General features: G+C 42.1%; 2 protein-coding genes and 1 long non-coding RNA gene across 5 annotated transcripts in view; 1 reads left to right on the forward strand and 2 right to left on the reverse strand.

Annotated features, from left to right (window-relative positions):
- ca6 (carbonic anhydrase VI) overlaps window positions 1–2,071 on the reverse strand; it is a 42,657-nt gene extending 40,586 nt beyond the window's left edge. Inside the window, exon 1 of the mRNA XM_041845342.2 lies at window positions 1,956–2,071. The gene's annotated coding sequence lies outside the window, so the exon portion shown is untranslated. The remainder of the gene's footprint in view (window positions 1–1,955) is intronic.
- A 1,677-nt stretch (window positions 2,072–3,748) lies between these two features.
- Window positions 3,749–5,879, forward strand: LOC121537358. 3 transcript variants are annotated; one of them, XR_005995044.2, is made up of 4 exons: window positions 3,749–4,081; window positions 4,191–4,256; window positions 4,559–4,768; window positions 4,958–5,879. It is a non-coding gene; the product is annotated as an uncharacterized LOC121537358 (long non-coding RNA). The 3 variants fall into 3 exon arrangements; XR_005995045.2 differs by having other exon boundaries at window positions 3,780–4,081; window positions 4,559–4,823; XR_005995046.2 differs by having other exon boundaries at window positions 3,782–4,081; window positions 4,559–4,819.
- A 10,849-nt stretch (window positions 5,880–16,728) lies between these two features.
- gpr157 (G protein-coupled receptor 157) lies at window positions 16,729–23,659 on the reverse strand. Its single transcript, XM_041845341.2, has 4 exons — window positions 23,185–23,659; window positions 19,338–19,551; window positions 18,979–19,173; window positions 16,729–17,287 (listed from the first exon to the last, which is right to left on the reverse strand). The coding sequence occupies exons 1-4, from the start codon at window positions 23,559–23,561 to the stop codon at window positions 16,955–16,957; spliced, it is 1,119 nt and encodes a 372-aa protein (XP_041701275.1). The 5' UTR covers window positions 23,562–23,659; the 3' UTR covers window positions 16,729–16,954.
- Window positions 23,660–27,007: the final 3,348 nt, after the last annotated feature.

The following is a 27,007-nucleotide window of genomic DNA, read 5'->3' on the forward strand; positions in this document are numbered from 1 at the left end:
CTCAACATGTTTCTGGCTTCTCGCATGTTCTTTAGCAATCCTTCTCCTTCCATTTTGAACATGTTGAGTACTTATTTTTCTCTTTCTTTTTTGACGCTTCTCTTCTTTCCTGTGTTTTTTGCTTTATGGTTCTTTATCAGTGTTTCCGTTTCCTCACACACCGAGACATCAAATGTTCCTCCTTCTGGCCATTTGGTGCTCATTTTCCTGGTGCGTTTCTCCCATTTTTCAGATGTTTTCGCTATTTCTTCCTTGCCTAAGGGATACCTAGCACTCAGTATTTCTACCGCCGTTTTATTCATATTTATGGCCTATATTTTTTAACGTCCTTTTTAATCTATTTTAGTATTCCTCCTATTTATTTATTTTTTATATTAGTATTTGCTTTTATTGTTAGACTATTTGTGCTTCTTTGATATTGTTTGGTTAGAACTTATTTATTATTAATGGGCATTTGACAGTCTCTTTATATCATAATAATATTTCCTGATGTCCACTTTTCCTTTGTGTGGACACCTCATTAATCTTTACCCTTGCTAGTGTTTTATTTTAGCTTTAAATCACTCAGCTATATTCTTTATGTAATAATAAAATGATTTCTCCTGATGCCCGCTTTTCCTTTGTGTGGACACCTCATAAATCTTTCCCTTGCTAGTGTTTTATCTTAGCTTTAAATCACTCAGCTATATTCTTTATGTAATAATAAAATGATTTCTCCTGATGTCCACTTTTCCTTTGTGTGGACACCTCATAAATATTTCCCTTGCTAGTGTTTTATCTTAGCTTTAAATCACTCAGCTATATGTGTGTTTCTACCCCTACAAGCATCCACACACCATTCACTCTTTCTCTCCTGGTGTGAGACCGGGTGCGTCCTTCCTACCAGGTTACACTTAAGTAACGGTCCAGAAAAGGTGCGTCAACCTTTCCCCACCAAGGACAGAGATTTTCACACTCACTTGCACTCTCACTCTTTCACACACTTGTCTAAGTTACCTGTAAACTTAACCCCTTCTTGATACACTTCCTCAACACAAGAAAACTGTTTTAAACAGGATTTATATTTATCTAGCCCCCTAGGTGATACACACCCGGAGTTCTACTACGCTTTCCTAAGTGACCTGTAAGTTCTGCTCTCTTTCTCTGATTCACTTCCTCAACACAGAGAAAAAGCGATATTTGTACAGGATTTTGCCTACCTAAGCAGTCCTAAAAAACGATTCACTTCCTCTACATGTTTTAAAGCGGTATTCGCAGGACTTTGTAACATGTTATTATCTGATTGCTCAACCAGATGGACAGCCGCCTGTGCCGAAATGACCCAGACAGTGATCAGCAAAATGAATCAAATGAATCGACCGAATCGAACAGACGCATCAGATGAGCAACCGAGTGACCCCGACGATTGAACGCACGAATTGAGCAATCGAATCAAACAGATCAATCAGACTGTCCAAATTAGCAACCTGAATGAGACAGATTAATCATCCAACTTGATCACAACCAATCAAATCACAATGGATTAAACAGAATTACCAGCAGGATGAACAATTGAATCAAATGTTTTGAAGAAACGGTTCAGATGAACAACCGAGTGTCATTGACGAGTACAAGACGCGTCAAACCGTCGGTTTAGTCAAACAGATGCATTCATACTGACCAAATGATCAACTCAAACAAGACAGATAACCCACCCCACTCAACCACAATGACTGACTCACACCAACCCAGGCAGACCATCCACCTACCGAGCAAATCTATTTATACAATTTTCTACTTATTTCAACCCTCGAGGCTTTTCATCATTTAGCATGTATTTCAAATCCAAAAGCTCCCAGTGTCTAATTTTCTGGTTCTTAAATTTGGAGAGACCTACTTGGTATTTCTGCAGCTGATGCCGAGCCCCGGATCGAACCACACACACGTTATACTATATAAGTAAGAACTTGGCTTACCTTTTAAAAGCGGCCGCTTTTGTTTGGCAAAGCTCGCCAATTATGTAGTAGAAATATTTGACAAAAAAATAGTCAACTCAAAAATATCTCTCAAGACACCGGAGCTTGTGAATCCAAGAATTAGACTTTATTGCATAATAAAGCCGAGCTTGCTCCATGGAACAACTGTCTTTCTTTGGCTTAGAGCTCCCTTTTATACACACAAATGCATAATCATGTTTACATAGCATCCAATTACTCCCCTTAGGGCAAATTATTAACTTATTTTAGTGTCACTCTACCCTTATCTTTCAACGTCCAGATGTCACATGTGGTTTACTCCAAAAGGCCATGGGCGCTTTTCCATATGAGGCCTCTTCCCCTTATCTCATTATATTGGTGGCAGACCCTTTCTCAAAAATAATACACATACATACATTAAGGCACGGTTACACACTGTATTGGCTATATTCCTTATTTAAACATACATCTGGATTATAGAATGTCAATCATGTTCACTATATTTTACTTTTGACATTTCCCAACATTTGCCTTAATGATACATAAACTATTACCATAAAAGCCTGATGTGGCAATGGCTTTCAGTTTTAATAAAGGATCCCGCAAAAGAAGAGAGTTGTTACGCTCTCTTAAGAAGAGATGAAACTTTGACCATAATACTGAAGTGGCAAGCTGTGGCACTGGAGAGATGGTTGCCTGTAAAATACCTAGTACTGCAAAACCATCTGATGACTACCGTCACTGCAAATTTTGCGAAGGACTGTATGCAAGACATTCCCTATGGAGACATGTGAGAAACTGCCCGAAGAAGTCTGTTGAGGGAGAGCCTCAAGTTGGGCGAAAACATATTCAACTGCACTGACCAAGACCTGACTCAGTTAAGGAAACTGTTTGGAAGATTGCTTGTGAAATGAACCAGGATGACGTTTCCTCGGTTGTAAGGAGTGAAACTGAATTCCTTTGTATCGGGGAGTCACTGTTGAATTCCAGGAAACCATATGAGAGAAGGAATGACTACATACGCCAAAAAATGAGAGAGATGGCAAGACTATTGATAACGGCAAGGGCTATAACACCTTTGAAGAGCACCGAAGTCCTTGTTATGCCCTGTAACTTTCCCCATGTGATACAGGCAGTAAGATCTGTTGCTGGTTATGATGTCGAAAGCAACTCGTATAAAATCCCATCATTGGCTTTGAAATTGGGACACAGTTTAGCCAAAGTTGCAGGCATTGTGCAATGCAATGCCATCATTGCAAATTGCCCTGCTGTTGCAGAGTCTGCAAAGCAATTTGCCACTTTACATCAGAAAAAGTGGACAGAGTCCATTTTAGCTGCCACATTGGGTACACTTCAACAGGCCAAATGGAATAAACCACAGGTTTTACCCTTTACAGAGGATGTGTCGGTGCTGCACACGTTTCTTGCTACTGAGCATGCTAAGTGTATGAAGGACCTTGAGGAAGAACCCAACAGCAAAAGCTTTGGAAATCTTGCTAAAGTGACTTTGACGCAGGTAGTACTATTTAACAGAAGGAGGGAAGGGGAAGTTTCAAAATGGAGCTTCAGTCTTTCACATCCAGGGATCTTACGGAGCTGAATCCAGACATTGTGAGGGGCCTTACTGACTTCGAGAGGAAGCTTGCAGAGCACTTTGAGAGAGTTGAGATTCGAGGTAAAAGGTCAAGAAAGGTTCCAGTGCTTCTAACCCCTGACACGATCACTGCTATGGACCTCCTCATGATAAGCAGAAAAGAGTGTCAAGTCCACAAAGAAAATGTGCACATGTTTGCACGGCCATGTGTCCTTTCCCATTACAGAATGCTCCGACTGCTTTCGCAAGTATGCAAACAATGTGGTGCAAAGAACCCAGAGGCACTCACCTCAACAAGATTGCGGAAAACAAGTCGCCACTTTGTCCACACTTCTAAACCTCAAAGAAAATGAAATGGATCAACTTGCCACCTTTCTAGGACATGACATCCGTGTCCATAGATAATTCTATCGGCTTCCGGAGAGTACCCTGCAGCTCGCAAAAGTCAACAAACTGTTGATAGCAATCGAAAAAGGAAGACTGCCTTGCCTGCAGGGGAAAGGGCTGGATGACATTGAGGTCAATCCTGAAGGTAAAATTTTGTTTGACTAATAGCTTTTAGCCACTTCAAATATAACTATTATAAGTGTTGTTAGTCCTTAATTTAAATAATTGGCCGTAAACGTTTTTTACCCAACCAGATGAAGTAGAAATGAGTGATGATGATTCCAGCGAAGAAACCATTGCTGACCTACATCAATGCAAAGGTATCCTGACTTGTATATATGTGGTAATATCTTTAAGTTATGTCACATAAATGCAAATTTCTGTGGGGATTATCGAAATGATCCTCTATCTGTTTTTAAACAATCACATTGGTGGTGATAAGTAATTCCACATTTATGGATTTGCAATCAGTTTATGTTTATATCTCAAATATCAGTTAATGTCTAATGTAGAATTGCATATTGCCTGACATTGAGGTTGTTTACAGTGAATAATACAAGCAAGCAAACCTATTGTCATAAAGCTCATACAACAGAATCACATTCATTATTACTTTGCAAAGGCTCAACAACAGAGACTTCTAGGGACCAGACACTTCTGAGGCAAACACCAGAGTTAACCACCCTGGACAACATGGAGGGTACTTCTGAGTCAACCACCCTGGACAACATGGAGGGCACTTCTGAGTCAACCACCCTGGACAACATGGAGGGCACTCCTGAGTCAACCACCTTGGATAACGTACACATGAGCAACACACAACCAAGACATGGTAAAATAGTCACATCCCAAGCATCCTCAAAGTGCTCCAAAGGAAAGCACAGTTAGTAAGCATTTTGTATTCACATGTATTGATAACATCATATAACTACTAACTAGAATCCTTTGTATCATATCCTACATTTGTCACTTTAGCAGAGCTCATTGTTAATCAGTTGTATTTTGTTTCCATTTATGAAAGCTGTGAAGGTGAGAAGCAAGTGGACAGGTGATGAAGTGAAAGCTGTTGAGCGGCATTTGCTTAATTTCATAACAAGCTGCAGAATACCAGGTAAAAATGACTGTGACTCCTGCCTCCAAGCAGAGCCAGTAGCTCTGAAAGACAGAGACTGGTGTTGCTATCAAATACTACATCCACAACAGAAACGTAGCATTAAAAAGGAAGATGAACAGATAGAACTAGAGCATGCCAACTGTAGCTCAGGTACCATTCAATTCCAATTTCAATCAGCTTCCCCTCAGATAGTGTTAATATCTGTGGGTTTCATGTTCATATTATTTTATTTTCCTTAAATGATTTATATTGTTGGTTCTTGTACAAACATGCCACATAGGCTCGACTGTAGAGCCCACATGTTCGTATGTTTATGTATAATTGAGGGCTATTAATGAGCATATGTTTGCCACTTATGGTCAAATTTTTTTGGGATAACAGTTGATGATATAGGTTAATACTCTGCTCTCATTGACAGGGAAAAGAGATAAACAGTACTTAAAGGGATTGTTATTGTTCCTAAGTTTTCAGAAGCACTTTGTTCTTAACCACAAGTTGTTGAATGTGGCAAGGTGTTTAAATTACTGTTAAACTATTACCATTTCAATGGGTGCTTGTAACAGGCCTCGTGTATGGTAACTTGCACTATGTAACTATGATGTAAATCCCTACGTTATTTAGACAGGTTAGCTGAATGTACACTGTCATGTTTCATAGAAGCTGGATGCTTTAATAGAGAGTTTCTCATTCATTTCAAACATGCCATTTCTACTGCCTTGTGCATAGCAGGGAAGGAGGCAAAGTGTAGGTGGTCTATTCTGGGTGTTCAATTGATTTGTCAATTAGCATATGTTCGCTGGCACTCAATAAAAGTAAGGCATAAAGTGTTCCCTCTTTTTTTTACATGAATATTGACTGCAAATGTATTGTTATAAATAACAATAATACGACTTAAACAGTAGACTGAGAATATATTAAAATTATGAGCTAGGTGAACATGGATAGGCATTTCTGTTGAAGGTTACCTATCTGGTGAGCATGATTATTATAATACTTTTAAAAAAAAGCTTTAGTTAAGTGTTGTACACCTATGATTCTTATGCAGACATTTCAACATGTAACCGGAACCACGTTCAAATACAGACCCTATTTTGTGTATTACAGGGTCTTCATAAGTCACATGAACCTGAAAATCGGTGTGTATCTATGGGCTGCTGTTGCTATGGGCCTTATATGTCACATTAACACGAAAAAGTCCTCATATATACTATTAACATCAGGTCTGAACAAAATATAGCCCTAGACAAAATCTCAACAGATGGATGTATTCCTAGAATCATGGGATGAAACTATTCTGATTCCCAGGTCTCTTGGACCTTGGGAAAGGCATGTCCCAATATGTCACATTTTTGTCATAAGTCCTGATATTGTCTATAAACACGTGTGTGTGTGTGTGTGTGTGTGTGTGTGTCTGTCTGTCTGTCTGTCTGTCTGTCTGTCTGTCTGTCTGTGTCTGTGTCTGTGTGTGTGTGTGTGTGTGTGTGTGTACTGTTTTCTTTACTCTCTCTTTACAGTTGAAGTCGGAAATTTGCATACACTTAGCTTGGAGTCATTAAAACTCGTTTTTCAACCACTCCACAAATTTTCTGTTAACAAACTATAGTTTTGGCAAGTCGGTTAGGACATCAACTTTGTGCATGACACAAGTAATGTTTCCAACAATTGTTTTCAGACAGATTATTTCACTTATAATTCACTGAATCACAATTCCAGTGGGTCAGAAGTTTACATACACTAAGTTGACTGTGCCTTTAAACAGCTTGGAAAATTCCAGAAAATGATGTCATGGCTTTAGAAGCTTCTGATAGGCTAATTGACATCATTTGAGTCAATTGGAGGTGTACCTGTGGATGATTTCAAGGCCTACCTTCAAACTCAGTGCTTCTTTGCTTGACAACATGGGAAAATCAAAAGAAATCAGCCAAGACCTCAGAAAAGAAATTGTAGACCTCCACAAGTCTGGTTCATCCTTGGGAGCAATTTCCAAACGCCTGAAGGTACCACGTTCATCTGTACAAACAATAATACGCAAGTATAAACACCATGGGACCACGCAGCCATCATACCGCTCAGGAAGGAGACGCGTTCTGTCTCCTAGAGATGAACGTACTTTGGTGCGAAAAGTGCAAATCAATCCCAGAACAACAGCAAAGGACCTTGCGAAAATGCTGGAGGAAACAGGTACAAAAGTATCTATATCCACAGTAAAACGAGTCCTATATCGACATAACCTGAAAGGCCACTCAGCAAGGAAGAAGCCACTGCTCCAAAACCGCCATAAAAAAGCCAGACTACGGTTTGCAACTGCACATGGGGACAAAGATCGTACTTTTTGGAGGAATGTCCTCTGGTCTGATGAAACAAAAATAGAACTGTTTGGCCATAATGACCATCGTTATGTTTGGAGGAAAAAGGGGGTCGCCTGCAAGCCGAAGAACACCATCCCAACCGTGAAGCACTGGGGTGGCAGCATCATGCTGTGGGGGTGCTTGCTGCAGGAGCGACTGGTGCACTTCACAAAATAGATGGCATCATGAGGAAGGAAAATTATGTGGATATATTGAAGCAACATCTCAAGACATCAGTCAGTAAGTTAAAGCTTGGTCACAAATGGTTCCTCCAAATGGACAATGACCCCAAGCATACTTCCAAAATTGTGGCAAAATGGCTTAAGGACAACAAAGTCAAGGTATTGGCGTGGCCATCACAAAGCCCTGACCTCAATCCTATAGAAAATGTGTGGGCAGAACTGAAAAAGCGTGTGTGAGCAAGGAGGCCTACAAACCCGACTCAGTTACACCAGCTCTGTCAGGAGGAATGGGCCAAAATTCACCCAACTTATTGTGGGAAGCTTGTGGAAGGCTACCCGAAACATTTGACCCAAGTTAAACAATTTAAAGGCAATGCTACCAAATACTAATTGAGTGTATGTGAACTTCTGACCCACTGGGAATGTGATGAAATAAATAAAAGCTGAAATAAATCATTCTTTCTACTATTATTCTGACATTTCACATTCTTAAAATAAAGTGGTGATCCTAACTGACCTAAGACATGGAATTTTTACTAGGATTAAATGTCAGGTATGGTGAAAAACTGAGTTTAAATGTATTTGTTAAGGTGTATGTAAACTTTCGACTTCAACTGTACCTTCACACTCTTTATATACTAAACAGTGTATTCGGAAAGTATTCAGACCCCTTGACTTTTTCCACATTTTGTTACGTTACAGCCTTATTCTAAAATGGATTCAATAGTTTTTTTCACCTCACCAATCTACACACAATACCCCATAACGACAAAGCAAAAACAGGTTTTTAGAAATGTTTGCAAATGTATTAAAAATTAAAAACAGAAATATGACATTTACATAAGTTCTGTCAGAGTGACCATCGGGTTCTTGGTCACCTCCCTGACCAAGGCCCTTCTCCCCTGAGTGCTCAGTTTGGCCGGGCGGCCAGCTCTAGGAAGAGTCTTGGTGGCTCCAAACTTCTTCCATTTAAGAATGATGGAGGCCACTGTGTTCTAAGGGACCTTCAATGCTGCAGAAATGTTTTTGTACCCTTCCCCAGATCTGTGCCTCGACACAACCCTGTCTCGGAGCTCTACAGACAATTCCTTCATCATGGCTTGGTTTTTGCACTGACATGCACTGTCAACTGTGGGACCTAATATAGACAGGTGTGTGCCTTCCAAATCATGTCAAATCAGTTGAATTTACCACGGGTGGACTTCAATCAAGTTGTAGAAATATCTCAAGGATGATCAATGGAAACAGGATGCACCTGAGCTCAATTTCTAGTCTCATAGCAAAGGGTCTGAATAATTGTAAGGTATTTCTGTTTATTTATTTTTCTACAAACATTTCTAGAAACCTGTTTTCGCTTTGTCATTATGGGGTATTGTGTGTAGATTGATGAGGGGAAAAAATAATGTAATCAATTTTAGAACAAGGCTGTAATGTAAGTAAATGTGGAAAAAGGGAAGGGGTCTGAATACTTTCCAAAGTATGTGGACACCCCTTCAAATTAGTGGATTTGGCTGTTTCAGCCACACCCGTTGCTGACAGGTGTAGGAAATCGAGCACACCGCCATGTAATCTCCATAGACAAACATTGGCAGGAGAATGGCCTTACTGAAGAGCTCAGTGACTTTCAATGTGGCACCGTCATTGGATTCCACCTTTTCGTCAAATTTCTCTACTGCTAGAGCTGCCCTGGTCAACTGTAAGTGCTGTTATTGTGAAGTGGAAACGTCTAGGAGCAACAACGGCTCAGCCTAGAAGTGGCTCTGGGGCTGTTTTTCATGGTTCGGGCTTGGCCCCTTAGTTCCACTGAGGGGAATCTTAACACTACAGCATACAATGACATTCTAGATGATTCTGTGCTTCCAACTTTGTGGCAACAGTTTGGGGAAGGCCCTCCCCTGTTTCAGCATGACAATGCCCTCTTGCACAAAGCGAGGTCCATACAGAAATGGTTTGTCTAGATTGGTGTGGAAGAACTTGACTGGCCGGCACAGAGCCCTGACCTCAACCCAATCTAACACCTTTGGGATTAATTGGTTATACTGACTGCGAGCCAGGCCTAATCACCCAACATCATTGCCCGACCTCACTAATGTTCTTGTGGCTGAATGGAAGCAAGTTACTGCAGTAATGTTCCAACATCTAGTGGAAAGCCTTCCCAGAAGAGTGGAGGCTGTTATAGCAGCAACGGGGAGACCAACTCCATATTAATGCCCATGATTTTGGAATGAGATAATCGATGAGCAGGTGTCCACATACTTTTGGTAATGTAGTGTACAATACAAGTTTAACATTTCCTGCATCGCAACAGGGTGATCAAATTAAGTTCCTACATCTATATTTATGGTTTGACTCGCATGCTGAAGGATAGAAGAGATATGTTTCAGTTTCAGGTTGAGTCTGTGTGTAAAGATGACGGTGGTTCCCATCATTTGAGATGAGATGACTACCCATCTTTCTCTGGAAAAAGTTTAACATCATCTCATCTCAACTGATGGGAAGCGCGCCGTCATCTTTGAGCCTCGTTTACACCGCGCTAACATGTGAGTTTCATGATCTGATCAATATGATCCAATTATTATCTGATCAAGGTTTGTCGCATCTATTAAAATGTTACTCTTCATCCATCCACTGTGTCCGCCTTGTGACCAGATTAGCTGGTGCCTCCCTGTATGGAAATTATTTGACAGATATTCTTTCAAATTAATCTGAATGTATTTACTTGTGCCATAAATCAATAGTGCTACCTTTCAATTATTTTAGAGGCCGGTAAAATTATGATTTAAATCGGTTTACATTTAATTGATATTACAAACACATCCGGAAGTGGTCAGGAAGATCTGATCACAATCAGATCACAATATGTATTTTAATCGTCTACACCTGTCTAAACATGTGGGCACAATTAGAATGTGGACAAGGTCAGGACTAATGCTGTGTTTACACAGGCAGCCCAATTCTGATATTTTGCCGAATTATAGGCAAAAGAGCTGTTCTGATTGGTCAAAAGGTGAATTAGCGGAGTAAAAAAAAAGATCTGAATCGGGCTGCCTGTGTAAATGGGATTCAACCTGAAACTGGAACTTGAAAAGACTCAGATTCATACTGCTCGTTTGTAAATGTAATTCCACGGTGGACTCCAAACTCCTCTCCGGAATGTTTCGGACACTACTTACTCACAAAACATCCTGTCATCACCTCCACACAACACTACACCATGCAAACAACACTGGCTTGTTAAGACACATTACCCAGCTAGCACATTTGGTTCCCTGGAAGTTGTGTGAACGTCCGTTTTTGGTTACCCATTTGTTCTGGGAACGAAGCCATACGTTTCCTGACTGTTAAGTCTGAACGTTTTTTGAACGTTCTGTGAACGGAAGTGAAAATGTGAAAACCCAGATTCGTCCGTCGGACTGCCAGATGGTGAAGCGTGATTCATCACTCAAGAGAACGCGTTTCCACTGCTCCAGAGTCCAATGGCGACGAGCTTTACACCACTCCAGCCGACGCTTGGCATTGCACATGGTGATCTTAGGCTTGTGTGCGGCTGCTCGGCCATGGAAACCCATTTCATGAAGCTCCCGACGAACAGTTATTGTGCTGACGTTGCTCCCAGAGGCAGTTTGGAACTCGGTAGTGAGTGTTGCAACCGAGGACAGACGATTTTCAAGTGCTACGCGCTTCAGCACTCGGCGGTCCCGTTCTGTGAGCTTGTGTGGCCTACTGCTTCCCGACTGAGCCGTTGTTGCTCCTAGACGTTTCCACTTCACAATAACAGCACTTACAGTTGACCGGGGCAGCTCTAGCAGGGCAGAAATTTAACGAACTGACTTGTTGGAAAAGTGGCATCCTATGACAGTGCCATGTTGAATGTCACTGAGCTTTTCAGTAAGGCCATTCTACTGCCAATGTTTGTCTGTGGAGAGTGCCTGGCTGTGTGCTCGATGTTATACACCTGTCAGCAAAGAGTGTGGCTAAAATAGCCAAATCCACTAATTTGAAGGGGTGTCCACATACTTTTGGCCATGTAGTGTATTTTAGGTTTAAAAAGGCTTCTGAAGTTTGTAATTTCCATTTTGAAATGTCCATTAATTATAATCCACATAATAATTTACATTTCCTGTTGCTGCAGGATTATTTTCCTGCTGTAGCAAACTGGCTGAAATTAAGATCCTACATCAGTAGATTATTTTAAAATGCATTCTCAGTTAGTTATTGAATTCACCAATTGTTGGTTAAATGGTGTGAAATTGTGATGTAACCCATGTACACAATAATCTTTTAGTCACATTAAAGCCAGTCCTGGTCAAGTTATTTCAATCAACAAGCACAGGCAAAACACAGCTATTATGTATTAGGATCATAATGCATGTATGACGTCCTAGTGGCATGTAGCGGAAAACTACAATACTACCACAGAGTTTCTAAACCCAGAGACGCAACATCACGAGACTTCAGGGAACACTTGCGAAACAGACCAGTTGTTAATTTTATCGAAATCTAAAGGCACGACCTAGATTCGAGCTGTCAAAGTTGCGTCAATTCAAATCTGGTATTAGGAACAAAAGAGGTCAACACGACTTCTAAGATATACTAGTTATTTTAATTAATGAAAAAACCTTCAATGGTAAATATGATGTTTCGTATATATACGGGCTCTTTGAAATACCTCGCAGGGCACTTCAGAGAACTAATCCATTGTTCTAGGTTCTTGCTCAAATACTCTGACAGAGAGAGTTTCCCACCTCTCTGCTGGCCAATCAGAGTAGAGACTTGAGCATGGTTTAGACTTACTCAGCCTATCCGTTGGCGCACCGGCTGTTCCCCGCCTCTTCTGTTACCAGGCATACGTTTATCATAACAACCTGTCATAGTGAGAAGAGCCAGCTCCCCTAGACACCATTCCTACGTCCAAGGAAGGTTCACAGATCACAAAGAACCAGTATAGTCTAGCATTTGGAGACACAAATCCTTATCTCCCTTTACCCCCTAAAACAGCTCTTCACATCAATCACAGCTTGCCAGGTGTCACAACCTACATTAGCCCAGTCAAGAATGCATTCTTTCTAAGTTAGTCATCCCATCAATTTAGGAGAATAATAAATCTCTAATAGAGCCAACGTCTTAAGTAGTTGAACATGTTATTACACCAACCTCGTGAAAGTGAGAAAAATGACACGTTTTCTTTTTTGTCAAAAACAACTTTATATCGAAGGAGTGCCTTTGATTTGACCGCCTGCACATGTGGAGACACGATGACGTGTTGATACGCATGCGCTTATCGAGCCAACGTCGCCATGACATCGCCTACAGGTGTGATCGGGGATTTCTATTGGAGAAGCAGTTTTAGCCTATCTTCATACTGTACTGTCTTTGGTGTTACCCTTAATTTATCATTTGCAGAGAATGTTGGCACCCCCAACTGGCCATATATTGTAGTCCAGCTCTATGGACTAGTTAGTGTCTACACCAGGGTTCTTCAATTCCGGTCCTGGAGGGCCGAAACACTTCAGTTTTTTTTTATTTCTACCTGGTAGTTAATTGCACTCACCTGGTGTCCCAGGTCTGAATTAGCCCCTGATTAGAAGGGGAGGATGAAAAAACAGAGGTGTTTCGGCCCTCCAGGACCGGAATTGAAGAACCCTGCGCTACACAGTGCTAAACCACAGAGGCGTTCCAGAGCATAGACTGTGCGTAGTTGCGGAGGCAGACAGTGTGCACACCGGTTATGCCCTGAAGATGGCACTTTCGATCTACTAGGCATTGGGCAATCTACCTTCTCCAGGAAGTTAGTTAACCCGAACCACTATGTTTGAATCACATGTATTGTGTACTATTAGAGGTCAATGCTGTTAGCTAGATTGAAAACTTTGTCTTTGGTCTGCATTTAATTGCCAAGTTGGCAAGACTACATGAATAGATCTGAGACCAGGCTATTATCATCCACCTTCAGCATGGAACGCTGTCATTCTTGTATCTCTCATTAGTTTGTGGCGAAAACATCACTCAGTCATCACATCTATCTCATTCCTAATTAACAAGTGAGATATTTCACGTTTTGACCCAATCCTTTTTTTCAACCTTCGGCCTAATACATTCTACCAGGCATTGGTTCAAAGGGCCATCACCACACTGTAATGAACACCGTTGTGAGTAGAAGGCCTTGCATTAACATGGTCTGTAAATGGTCCTCCCCTTAGCCCCTCCGCTCCAATAGGTCCCAGTCATAAGTTAATGAATGAAGTGGGTCGATAGCCATCAACCAGACAGAGAGAAAAAAAAAAAATAACCACATACCATCCCTCTCTCTGGGATAAAGCCGTTTCAATGTCAGCCAAATGTGCCCACTCACTCCCCAGACCAATACAAAGGATTAAGTCATAGTATGATGTAGCGTCTCAAATGGCACACTGTTCCCTACACAGTGCCCTACTTTTGACCCCACTACGTCGGGAATAGGGTGCGATTTGGGACGCATCCATGGACAAAATGCAGTAGTGTCTTTACATTCCCCCCCCCCCCCTCAGTCTCTGGTTGTCCTCAAGGGTACGAAACTATTTACTGTCCGTTTTCATCAGCATAAAACAGACCTAGGCTGGTCAAAAGTAGTGCACTATATAGGACATAGGGTGCAATTTGGGACGAGGACCTGCACTTCCTCAACAGCCTCCAAGCCATCATCATGCTTTGTCAATGTGACTGCTGGCTATAGGTCAAAGGTAAACTATACTATATAGCAGGTAGAAAATAATATTTCAATGATATCAATAAGATTAAGATCCCTTTATTTGTCAATTGTACACAAGGTCCAACCGAAATGGGACTTCCGTTCTATCCCAACCCATCTGAAACACACACACACACGTACAGGTTGGAGAGGGGGACTGCCACAGTGGATGCCCGTAGAGCAGTTGTGGTGGTGGGTTAGGTGCATTGCTCAAGGGCAAAACAGCAGGCAATGGCATCTAGGATTTGATACCAGCAACCCTATGGTTGACAGCTCAATTCCCGCCTGATTCTTCCTGTCAGACGCGGAATTTGAACTGGCAACTCTCCGGTTGCTGGCTCGAGACTAACTGCCAGGCCATCTAAAACAGAACTGATATGTATGACCATAGCCTTTCCTCCCACAAGGACAGGCGTGGGTCTTTCTAGCCTGGTCCCAGATCTACAGAAAACTCCTATGATGTGACAATGACCCACAGGGGGCTGGTGTACCTTAATTGGGGAGGACGGGCTCGTGGTGATGGATGCAGTGGAATGGTATCAAATACATCAAACACGTGGTTTCCATGTGTTTGATGCCATTCCATTCGCTATGTTCCAGCCGTTATGGTAGAGCATGGCGTTTGCAACGCCAGGGTTGTGGGTTCGATTCCCACGGGGGGCCAGTATGGAAAAAATAAAAAATATAATGTATGCACTCACTAACTGTAAGTCGCTCTGGATAAGAGCATCTGCTAAATGACTAAAAATGTCAATGTAAAAAATTTAAAATACGCGCCATTCTCCCATCAGCAGTCTCCAATGCAATGACCATGGTAGTTGGGAAGACAGCGCAAACAGATCTGGGACCAGGCTAGAATAGGGTCTATCCTCAGGCCTTAGATGTTGTTTTTATAAAAACAAATAATCCATTGTTTGCTGACCCCAAAATAAATTAGACTCTGTAAGGGAAAACTCAACTGCAATATCAACAGCACAATGTAGGGACTGTATGTTTTGGTTACGGTATAAAAAGGAGAAGGGCTGACTGATCACACACAGTGTTAGACTGCCCACAAAGGAGGACCACATCCACAAAGCCAGAGACACAAAAACTATTGTGTGTGTGTCTTACGACAAAAAAAAAAAAACATCCTATTTTTCTTCACATGACGTGTCTAATCAATCACATTCAGAGAGACCACAGAAAGATCAATAAATCAACTGGCTTACCATCCTCCCTTTTCAAATCAGTGACTCCTGCAACAGCCACTTCACCTCTGGAAAGGTCAACTAAACAATAAATCACTCCTGGTTGAGAGCAGTTCTCCCCTTAAACACAGCAGCACTTTGTCTGCATCGTCAACAAAACAATAAATCACTCCTGGTTGAGAGCAGTTCTCCCCTTAAACACAGCAGCACTTTGTCTGCATCGTCAACAAAAAATAAATATGTGAGATAAACACACAGACTTTGTCTGCATCGTCAACAAAACAATAAATCACTCCTGGTTGAGAGCAGTTCTCCTCCTAAACACAGCAGCACTTCGTCTGCATCCAAAGTGACACCCTATTTCCCCATCTAGTGCACTACTTTTGACCAGGCTTTAATGTTATTTTTCTGCAAAAAAAAGCAATGAATCCCTTAATGAAAATACATTGTTCAAAGACATCTAGTTGACAGGGAAAAACGATAGTGGTAGCTCAAGGGTCAGTCTTCAGTGGATTTATTAGTCTTTAATAGATTTACATTTCAAAACATCCAGTTAAAAAGAGGTGTACACAGAGATATGGTCAAGTTGATTGTTATGGATAAGGACACAACTTCACTTTCCTCTTTACCAATATACCGCACGTTCAGTGAGAGCTCTTTTCAGAACTCTAACATAGGAGCATTGTCTAGCCAAATTCAACTCTATCTTTCAGTAGGTTGTGGCTTTTGTAAACTTTACAGGTGGTAGTGATATGGTGCCATCTTTCCAAAATAGTAGATGTAACATTCATTTGATATACGAGGTACATTGTTAACAATGCTATAAAGTAACTGAAAGATAACCCAGTATAAAAAATAACAATATTAAATTGCACTGTGCAGTTTCTGTTGCTCCAATTAAAACACAAGAATAGGAAGACATTGATGTTAGAGCACTATAAAAAAAACACACACGCGTACGTCCCAAATGACACCCTATTCCCTATATAGGTGCACAACTTTTGAACAGAGCCCTATATACACAACCTCACCACTAAAATGACCTTGCAATCACCCTTATGGAACGTCCAATGCTAGTGACTGAGCACAGCAAGTCATCTCTTCCAAAATGACAATGCTTCGATCATCCCCATCAGCTAAAAGTGCACGTGAGTGTGTGGCTTGTCAGGTGAGGCCTTACAACGAGCACGCGTCTGCAGAATTTGCGACCGTCCTGTGCGGGCCACGGGGGGGCACTTGCGGTAATGAGTGGACTGCAGTATGGAAGCTTGTTTCCAACCCCTCTCGCTCTCTCTCAGTATCCATTAGACCTACCCTTCACTCCGCACCAGGTATCTATAGCGGACGATGTGTAACCCAGGCCAGCCAAGTACAGCTCGGCTCGGTTCAATAGTGTGAAAAGGGTCTCAGAAAGCCAGGGTTGTGAGTGTGCTCTGTCCATCCATTCAGACCCAGGGTCAGCAGCCGTCCGGCCAGCCACGAGGGCTGGTATTGGGGGTGTCCTCTGGTTGTGAGGGGGTCTCCACACCCAGGCCTGACTCCAGGCCCAAGCCCCTGTGGTTGGGCGTGTTGTAGGGTTTGGGGGAGGCCCCGGTCCTGTGGTTGGGTGTGTTGTAGGAGGCCCCGGTCCTGTGGTTGGGCGTGTTGGAGGGTGTGAGGGAGGCCCCGGACCCGGCCCTGCAACAGCAGCAGCAGTAACAGAGCATGGTGGAGAGGCGGGAGCGGATCGGCTGGGTGAACAGGACAAACATGATGCAGTTTGCCGCTCCCTGGAAGGTGTTTCCAATGCCCTAGAGAAACAGATAAAACTATTTATGGACGGATGGATATATGACTAGAGGATGAATGTAAAGATGGTGGATGGATAAAGACCGTTAGGTACTGATATTTGTTGCAAAGGTTCTTATACGGCACACCAGGGTTTCCGTTAGTAAAATGTGGGGCTGGACATTTGACCGGCAACATTTTAATTTACCGGACATTTTACCGGGTGCGTAACCTGATTCGGGTGTCCACCCACTGTGCTCAGAATGACAGAAATCACATTTAGAATATGGTAATTTATATTAACAGAACATGCAAGTTGAGATGTGCGGTCCTTCTTACCGAATTCTGATGCGCACTTCGAACACGTTAGAATAACTGTCCACATTTACTTTTCCTCAGCCAACAAGACGAATAATGAACAGCAAAATCTCTAGCCTGTGTCAATCTACTACAGTAGAAAAGTTTAGGCTACCTATTCTATTGGTCAACTTGTCGAGAAACAAATAACCTGTTCCAAACAGACTCTGGGACAATAGATCCCAAATTCATACAACCAGTAGGCTACATAAAAAAATAATAAAAAAAAAACGTAAAAAGCAATGAGTCTGATGCAACATATCAGAACGGTTAGCTTAACATTTTGATAAAGTATTATTTCTTCACATTATAAGCGCAGCAACGCGCGCACAAGGCCGTAGTCTACGCGTGAATGTTCGTTACGTAATGCAGTTAGCGGGAAAACACCGTTGTCAAAAAGGGCACACTGCAAATGCGAGCAGTTTCATGTGACAGAGATGAAAATATCTGGAAATAATTTAGAAGAGAGGAGATCTAATAGGCTACTTTGAAGCAACGTAAAACATGCCTCATAATATGGATTAAAACCTTCAGGTTTCAAACGATGAAGTATATGTTGACAAAATGCACACTGCCTCCAGCTCATTGGAAAGTGGTGTGTGACGCGCTGATGAAGCCTGCCTTCCGTTATCGTTTGATGCCGCGTTCAAAACAACTGGGAACTCGGAAATCTCCGACATCAGTGCGTCCAAGACAACTGGGAACTGGGGGAAAAGTCGTTTTTTCAACGGTCATCCAACTTGGGAACTCGAGCCTCTTTCTTGAGCTCCAACTTTCCGACCTGAATATCACCGATGTCATGATTTGACCTCGTATTTTTCCGAGTTCCCAGTTGTCTTGAAAGCACCACAAGATGCTGCAGCAGCAGTTATTGTGTTGTCTGACAGATTTTAAAAGGCTCTGTATCTGTCTGCCTGTGATAAATAAGATATACTGTACACAAGCGCCAATTTAATTCCAACTAAATTATGCAAATTAATCTATAGACCGATAAGCATGACCAATCAAATGCATTTCCATCGACTGGTGTTTCCACCAATGAAGAGGCTAAAAATAATTATTTCGCAATGGGATTTCTTCTTCTTCTCCCGGACAATTTAATTTATCGGTTTATCTATCGGACAAAAAGTTGGCTATTACCGGCCAACAGAAACCCTGCTGCACACATACCTGTGGCATGTTTAGAGAATCATTGGTGGGGATAGAACCTTGATTTCTGCCAATAATATAATAATAATAATAATAATAATATGCCATTTAGCAGACGCTTTTATCCAAAGCGACATACAGTCAACGAACAAGAGACTTGGAAATATGGCAACGCAAGAGTACTGGAGATATGCCAACCCAAACTCACATGTAGAGTGACGAGCACAGGGTTCTGCCTGGCGGGGGAGTCAGCCAGCATCAGCAGGAAACGCACGGTGCTCCAGATACGCAGGGCGATGAAGATGACGGGGATCAGGGTCAACTTCCTGTCGGCCATATTGGAAAGGGACTGGGACAGAGGACTGCAGGCAAGGATGGGCCGGTACTCAGACAGAGCCGCATGCTGGACGACATAGAGAAAAAAAAAATTCATCATATAGTCAGCTAAAAAAAAAAACACTTTCATTTCTCTAAATTATAAAAATTTTCCATGTATTCCTCCCCAAATTTCAACCCTTTTTTACACTTATCAATAGTATTGGGGTTTAGATTGTAACAGATCCTCACCGCTCTGTGGATGTGTTTCTTGATGAGGATATAGAGGACAGGGAGGGTGAGATAGGCCAGGAACTCCCATATCTTCCCAGTGAGCAGCATCCACAGGACATGGTCTGGAGCCTGGATCCTCACCCAGCACCAGCCCACAGACACCTCCGATGCATCGTAGCCAATACGTCCCAGAGACAGAGCTGCTATTGTGATGCCTAGAGGGATGCCCCAGCTGGGGGAGGAGAGATGGAGGAGGAGGAGGAGGAGGAGGAGGAGGAAGAGCGATGGAGGAGGAGGAGAGATGGAGGAGGAGAGATGGAGGAGGAGGAGGAGAGATGGAGGAGGAGGAGGAGGAGTGATGGAGGAGGAGGAGGAGGAGGAATAGGAAGTGGATGAGCAGGAAGAAGATGAAGGAATTAATGAACATATCACTGTGAACCTCCTGACTAGAATGCCAGCCACGCACTTCCTCAAAAGTCTGGTGATCATTTTGTGCAACTATGCATGCTACCAAGGAATGTTGCAAATAGGCCTCGCTCTATATAGCCTCGATGTTGAAAGTGCAACACCAAATCTGCAACTTGCTTCCTGCAAAGTCACACTAGTCACACAAAGTCATATAGTGTTACATTTCAGTAGCCTGTACGCAAACTGAATTTATTTTTTCACTATCCCTTTCAACTACACGAAAACAGAACAACTCAGTGTGGATCTAGGCTAACATTTCCCAAGATGAGATGTTGGCCGTGTTTGAGAGAATCAAATCCATGATGCACGGATGATCCAAGGGTAACTGACTGACTGATCTACAAATAATAATGAGCTGTTATTTCTGATGCAAGGTGATTTGTAGATCAGTCAGTCGGTAGTCCACTTGTGACGCTGTAGCTCACATCAGCAGTTCTGGGGAGAGTGTGAGGCCCTGCATGTCCAGGTAATCTTCCACTCACCGAGGGCCAACATCTTAAATTCACTCTTAACATTTCATGACTCATTATATAATTTATCATTCAGAGAATTTAAGTATATTTTTGGACTCATTCCTTTCAGCTCCTAGTAAAAGGGTCTCAACAACAATGGCTGCGACCAAATGGTACCTATTCCATATATAGTACACTACGTTTGACCAGTGCATTATATACAGTGCATTCAGAAAGTGTTCAGACCCCTTGACTTTTTCCACATTTTGTTACGTTACAGCCTTATTCTAAAATGGATTAAATAGTCCCCCCCCCTCATCATCCTACACACAATGTATTAAAATACAAATTTGAAATATCACATTTACATAAGTATTCAGACCCTTTACTCAGTACTTTGTTTAAGCACCTTTGGCAACGATTACAGCCTTGAGTCTTCTTGGGTATGACGCTACAAGCTTGGCACACCTGCATTCCTCTCTGCAGGTCCTCTCAAGCTCTGTCAGGTTGGATGGGGAGCATTGCTGCACAGCTATTTTCAGGTCTCTCCAGAGATGTTCGATAGGGTTCAAGTCCGGGCTCTGGCTGGGCCACTCGAGGACATTCAGAGACTTGTCCCGAAGCCACTCCTGCGTTGTCTTGGCTGTGTGCTTAGGGTCACTGTCCTGTTGGAAGGGGAACCTTCACCCCAGTCTGAGGTTCTGAGCGCTCTGGAGCTTCATCAAGGATCTCTCTGTACTTTGCTCCGTTCATCAAACCTGACTAGTCTCTCACATAGTCTCTCACATCCCCACAGCATGATGCTGCCACCAACATGCTTCACCGTAGGGATGGTGCCAGGTTTCCTCCAGACATGACGCTTGGCATTCAGGCCAAAGAGCTCAATCTTGGTTTCATCAGACCAGAGAATCTTGTTTCTCATGGTCTGAGATTCCTTTAGGTGCCTTTTGGCAAACTCCAAGTGGGCTGTCATGTGCCTTTTACTGAGGAGTGGCTTCTGTCTGGCCACTCTACCGTAAAGGCCTGATTGGTGGAGTGCTGCAGAGATGGTTGTCCTTCTGGAAGGTTCTCCCATTGCCACAGAGGAACTCTGGAGCTCTGTCAGAATGACCATCGGGTTCTTGGTCACCTCCCTGACCAAGGCCCTTCTCCCCGAGTGCTCAGTTTGGCCGGGCGGCCAGCTCTAGGAAGAGTCTTGGTGGTTCCAAACTTCTTCCATTTAAGAATGATGGAGGCCACTGTGTTCTTGGGGACCTTCAATGCTGCAGACATTTTTTGGTACTCTTCCCCAGATCTGTGCCTCAACACAATCCTGTCTCGGCGCTCTACTGACAATTCCTTCGACCTCATGGCTTGGTTTTTGCTTTGACATGCACTGTCAACTGTGGGACCTTATATAGACAGGTGTGTGCCTTTCCAAATCATGTCCAATCAATTGAATTTACCACAGGTGGACTCCAATCAAGTTGTAGAAACATCTCAAGGATGATCAATGGAAACAGGATGCGCCTGAGCTCAATTTCGAGTCTCATAGCAAAGGGTCTAAATACCTATGTAAATGTGTTATTTCCGTTTATAATTTTTAATACAGTTGCAAAAAATTCAAAAAAACTGTTTTTGCTTTGTCATTATGGGGTATTGTGTGTAGATTGATGAGGGAAAAATAACAATTTAATCTATTTTAGAATAAGGCTGTAACGTAACAAAATGTGGAAAAAGGGGAAGGGGTCTGAATACTTTCTGAATGCACTGTAGGGAATGGGGTGCCATTTGGGTCACATCCCATGTTACAGAAAACTCAAATCCTATTCAACATCTTTCAAATAATTTCAGCGTTTGCTCTAGTCTGTCTGGAGTGCAGGATGGGCAGGCTGGGGTTTGCACTTTTGCAACTATTCTATTGCTTCCATTGCGACAGGCAAGCTCAGTCAAGGCCAGATAAAGTATTACAAATTATTTCAAATAGTATTCGAACCAAAGTCTGACTTGGCTCATACAAATATGTATGTTTGTTATTCATGTACTATGAATGGCCTTGTTGTGTGTGAGGTTCAATGGAAAAAGGGATCACTGGAGAATTCATCATAGAACATTAGAGCACAACACACCTTGTTGCCAGGCATGTCCATTGCCTGGGCCCTGGGGTGGAGAAAGGGTTTTTGGTGTTATACACACACAAAAAATAACTCAGTGAAGAATTGTCCAAAAGCAGACTACCCTTTCTGTATTGTTTATCAATAAGAAACCTACTATGTGTTTTTGTGGTGTATATTCTATTCAACTACTCTATTTCAAAGGACTGGATGTAAGGTGTAGTGCAGAACATGCTCTAATGTGTCATTGGGTATTAATTGCGCATTCATTGAGTGTTCATTTAGCCTAATTGAGTAAACAGGAGACAGTAGGGGTGCAGCCCCTAAGATGCTCAGAGTCTAATTTTCAGAATGTTTGAAACAGTATGAATAGTTTACACTACAGCATATAGTACAATGTATAATGCGTCTATGATATGTACAATACCAGGTGACACATTTACATGCCGCATTCACATGTTTGTCGGAACTAGAAAACTCGGAAATGTCCGACTTGCTGATTAGTTGAACGCAGCACGTGTATAACCACAACAAGTTAGAAAGTTGGAAATGTCAGTTTCCTAGTTGCGACTAGCATGTGAACGCGGAATTAAAATGTTACATGGTGAAGTAACCTCATGTCAGAAGTGCTCAAATTCCCAGGTATTGGAAGGTGATGTATTCCTCATGAATATTCATAAACGCGTCATACTAGAGTAGAGAAACAAAATAGCTGGATCAGGTGACTCTTGGCCTTGATTTTTCACAGACCCTATCCCAAACTCAAATCTAATCAATCAAAACATTTTACAGTTTATACAACTGTTATTATTATGATTAGGTTATGAAAATGAATCGAGCGCACGTACCCACCTGATAACGTGAAAACATAACACGAAGCTGTCAGCTAGTCTTTGATTCGACTTGACGATGAAAATGTACAGATATATAGCGATAGAGACAGTCCAGAAAAACGAACTTGTGTTGGCGAAAGTAGATATCGCTCCTTGAACAACGCAATCCACAGAGTCTGATTCAAAGACACTCCAAACTCCGTATGCGTACGAGCCCGCAGACAAAAAGTCAGCCACGGACAAGAAGACCAGAAGTGTTCTCGGCGTTGACCTCAAATCTGGCCAAAGGATGTACGTACAGATAATAAGTAAAGATCCCCAAAACGACAGGGCACACGAAATCAAAATAACTACCTGTTCTGAAATGTACACAACAGTTTGATTATCAACGGCCATGATATCCAAAACTTCTGCGCGCTACGTCAATAGGCCTAGTTGCTTGGGTGAACAAGTCACCCTGTCAAAAGGATCCTGAAAACTGTAGTGTACCCAGTCAGTTGTAAAGTTCATGTGTGTGTCGTGAACAACATTAGCGTGAGCAATAATAGTGGAATCGGCGGTTTGCCTTCAAAATAAAAGACCCCAATTGAAACACGCAAACTGATACAAAGGCGGAATCATGACACAATTGAACTACATATTTCTAAACAAAGTTGGAACGTCGTTGCATGTTTCAATGGGGGACTTTTATTTTGAAGGCAAACCGCGGATAGCACTATTGCTGCTCACGCTAATGTTGGCCACGACACACTGGTAGGAAACCCCACACAAAACTTTCCCTGCTGGGAATATTAACCCTTCCCCTGACTCTATTTAAAACGTTCCCCCGGAAACCATTCACAAATCAGTTGGGTGAGCTGCGCTAGAGACCTCTAAACAGAAGCAATATGGACTGTATTTGTCCCTTCTGTTGGCCTTTAGTTTGAGCCCATAAGTGGTTTATGAATCCTCTCTGAATCCTTCCTTTAAATGAGGTGTGTGTGTGCAGTGGGGCCAAGTAGTTTTTTGGGGGTATCTGTACTTTACTTTACTATTTATATTTTTGACTACTTTTACTTTTACTTCACTACATTCCTAAAGAAAATCATGTACTTTTTACTCCATACATTTTCCCTGACACCCAAAAGTACTCGTTACATTTCGAATGCTTAACAGGACTGGAAAATTGTCCAATTCACACACTTCTCAAGAGAACATCCCTGGTCTTCCCTACTGCCACTGATCTGGCGGACTCACGAAACACATATGCTTCGTTTGTAAAATGTCGGAGTGTCGGAGTGTGCCCCTGGCTATCCGTAAATTTAAAAAACAAGAAAATTGTGCCGCCTGTTTCGCTTAATATAAGGAATTTGAAATTATTTATACTTTTACTTTTACTTTTGATACTTAAGTACATTTTAGCATTTACATTTACTTTTGACACTTAAGTATATTTAAAACCAAATACTTTTAGACTTTTACTCAATTAGTATTTTACTGGGTGACTTTCACTTTTACTTGAGTCATTTTCTATTAAGGTATCTTTACTTTTACTCTGGATACTTTTTTTCCACCACTGTGTGTGTGTGTGTGTGTGTGTGTGTGTGTGTGTGACAGGAACTGTAGTCTACTGTAAAACAGCCCAGTCACACTCATTAGCTCACTACTCTGTCAAACAGCAAAGAATCACAAAATGTCAACCATTGTGTTGTATACAGTATGGCCAAATGATAAACACGTTTGTAGCCATTAAAGTAACCAATGTAAGAGTTGATCATTGTCCACCACAGTGGTTATGTCCGAAATGGCAGCCTATTCCTTATGTAGTGCACTACTTTTGTCAAAAGTAGTGCACTATGTGAATAGGGACGCAACTAGTATGTAGAGAGAGACCAGTGTAGCCTACCATTAAGTTGTCCTCCTGTGTCAAATAACTGGACACAGCCATCACCTGAGCTATGAATAGATTCCTATGAGAAATGTACAGTAGGGCTTTTGGTAGAGAGACCCGGTGTAATATCACTGACCTTGTCCTTGTGTTCCTGACCAGACTAGACTGTCACCACTGGCTTTCGTGCTGCTGGGTCATTCCACAAAATGAGTCCTTTTTGGGCAGTGTAACTTGGGTAGTGTAGCTGGGTAGTGTAACTTGGGTAGTGTAACTTGGGTAGTGTAGCTGGGTAGTGTAATCTGGGTAGTGTAACTGGGTAGTGTAATCTGGGTAGTGTAACTGGGTAGTGTAACTTGGGTAGTGTAACTTGGGTAGTGTTGCTCGGTAGTGTAACTGGGTAGTGTAACCTGGGTAGTGTAACCTGGGTAGTGTAACTTGGGTAGTGTAACCTGGGTAGTGTAACTTGGGTAGTGTAACTTGGGTAGTGTTGCTCGGTAGTGTAACTGGGTAGTGTAACCTGGGTAGTGTAACCTGGGTAGTGTAACTTGGGTAGTGTAACTTGGGTAGTGTAGCTGGGTAGTGTAACCTGGGTAGTGTAATCTGGGTAGTGTAACAGGGTAGTGTAACCTGGGTAGTGTATTTGGGTAGTGTAACTTGGGTAGTGTAACCTGGGTAGTATAACCTGGGTAGTGTAACTTGGGTAGTGTGACTTGGGTAGTGTAACCTGGGTAGTGTAACTTGGGTAATGTAACTTGGGTAGTGTAGCTGGGTAGTGTAGCTGGGTAGTGTAGCTGGGTAGTGTAACCTGGGTAGTGTAACCTGGGTAGTGTAGCTGGGTAGTGTAGCTGGGTAGTGTAGCTGGGTAGTGTAGCTGGGTAGTGTAACCTGGGTAGTGTAACCTGGGTAGTGTAGCTGGGTAGTGTAGCTGGGTAGTGTAGCTGGGTAGTGTAGCTGGGTAGTGTAACTTGGGTAGTGTAACCTGGGTAGTGTAACCTGGGTAGTGTAACTTGGGTAGTGTAGCTGGGTAGTGTAACTTGGGTAGTGTAACCTGGGTAGTGTAACCTGGGTAGTGTAACTTGGGTAGTGTAGCTGGGTAGTGTAACTTGGGTAGTGTAGCTGGGTAGTAGAGTGTATGTCCCATAATCTTTACATTCTGTCCTAAAGAGCTCATGTTCAACTTAAGAAAAAAAAAGTTTTCCCATCTCAAGAGGTTAAATACGAAAATGACCATAGGAAGGGCCTATTAAATGACCATAGTAAGGGCCTATTAAATGACCATAGTAAGGGCCTATTAAATGACCATAGGAAGGGCCTATTAAATGACCATAGTAAGGGCCTATTAAATGACCATAGTAAGGGCCTATTAAATGACCATAGTAAGGGCCTATTAAATGACCATAGTAAGGGCCTATTATATGACCATAGTAAGGGCCTATTAAATGACCATAGTAAGGGCCTATTAAATGACCATAGTAAGGGCCTATTAAATGACCATAGGAAGGGCCTATTAAATGACCATAGTAAGGGCCTATTAAATGACCATAGTAAGGGCCTATTAAATGACCATAGTAAGGGCCTATTAAATGACCATAGGAAGGGCCTATTAAATGACCATAGTAAGGGCCTATTAAGTGCCTAATAAACTAAGAAGAGTTGACTGTAACAGAGTTGACGATTTCATCTTAAATCAGCCATGAATCCCCTTGTGACAGGATGAATGGCAGCTTGTTGTGTGCAACAGGGAGTGGCAATTGAATGCAAGCTTCACAAACATGTTTTCATTGTTAAAACATTTCTAGCCTGTCTATCTATGGGTAACAGGGTTGACGTGTTACGCTCGACCCACTCAGTTTTCCAGTTTTTCACCACAAAACACCAGAAAATGGCCAAAAAATAGTAGAACTATCTTACCTGCTTTTACACTATAATTTCGCTATTAGATGTTCAATGTTTCTTTTTTTTTTAATATATT

The sequence above is a fragment of the Coregonus clupeaformis genome, chromosome 24 (genome assembly GCF_020615455.1).
Source record: "Coregonus clupeaformis isolate EN_2021a chromosome 24, ASM2061545v1, whole genome shotgun sequence".
Taxonomy (NCBI): Eukaryota; Metazoa; Chordata; class Actinopteri; order Salmoniformes; family Salmonidae; genus Coregonus; species Coregonus clupeaformis.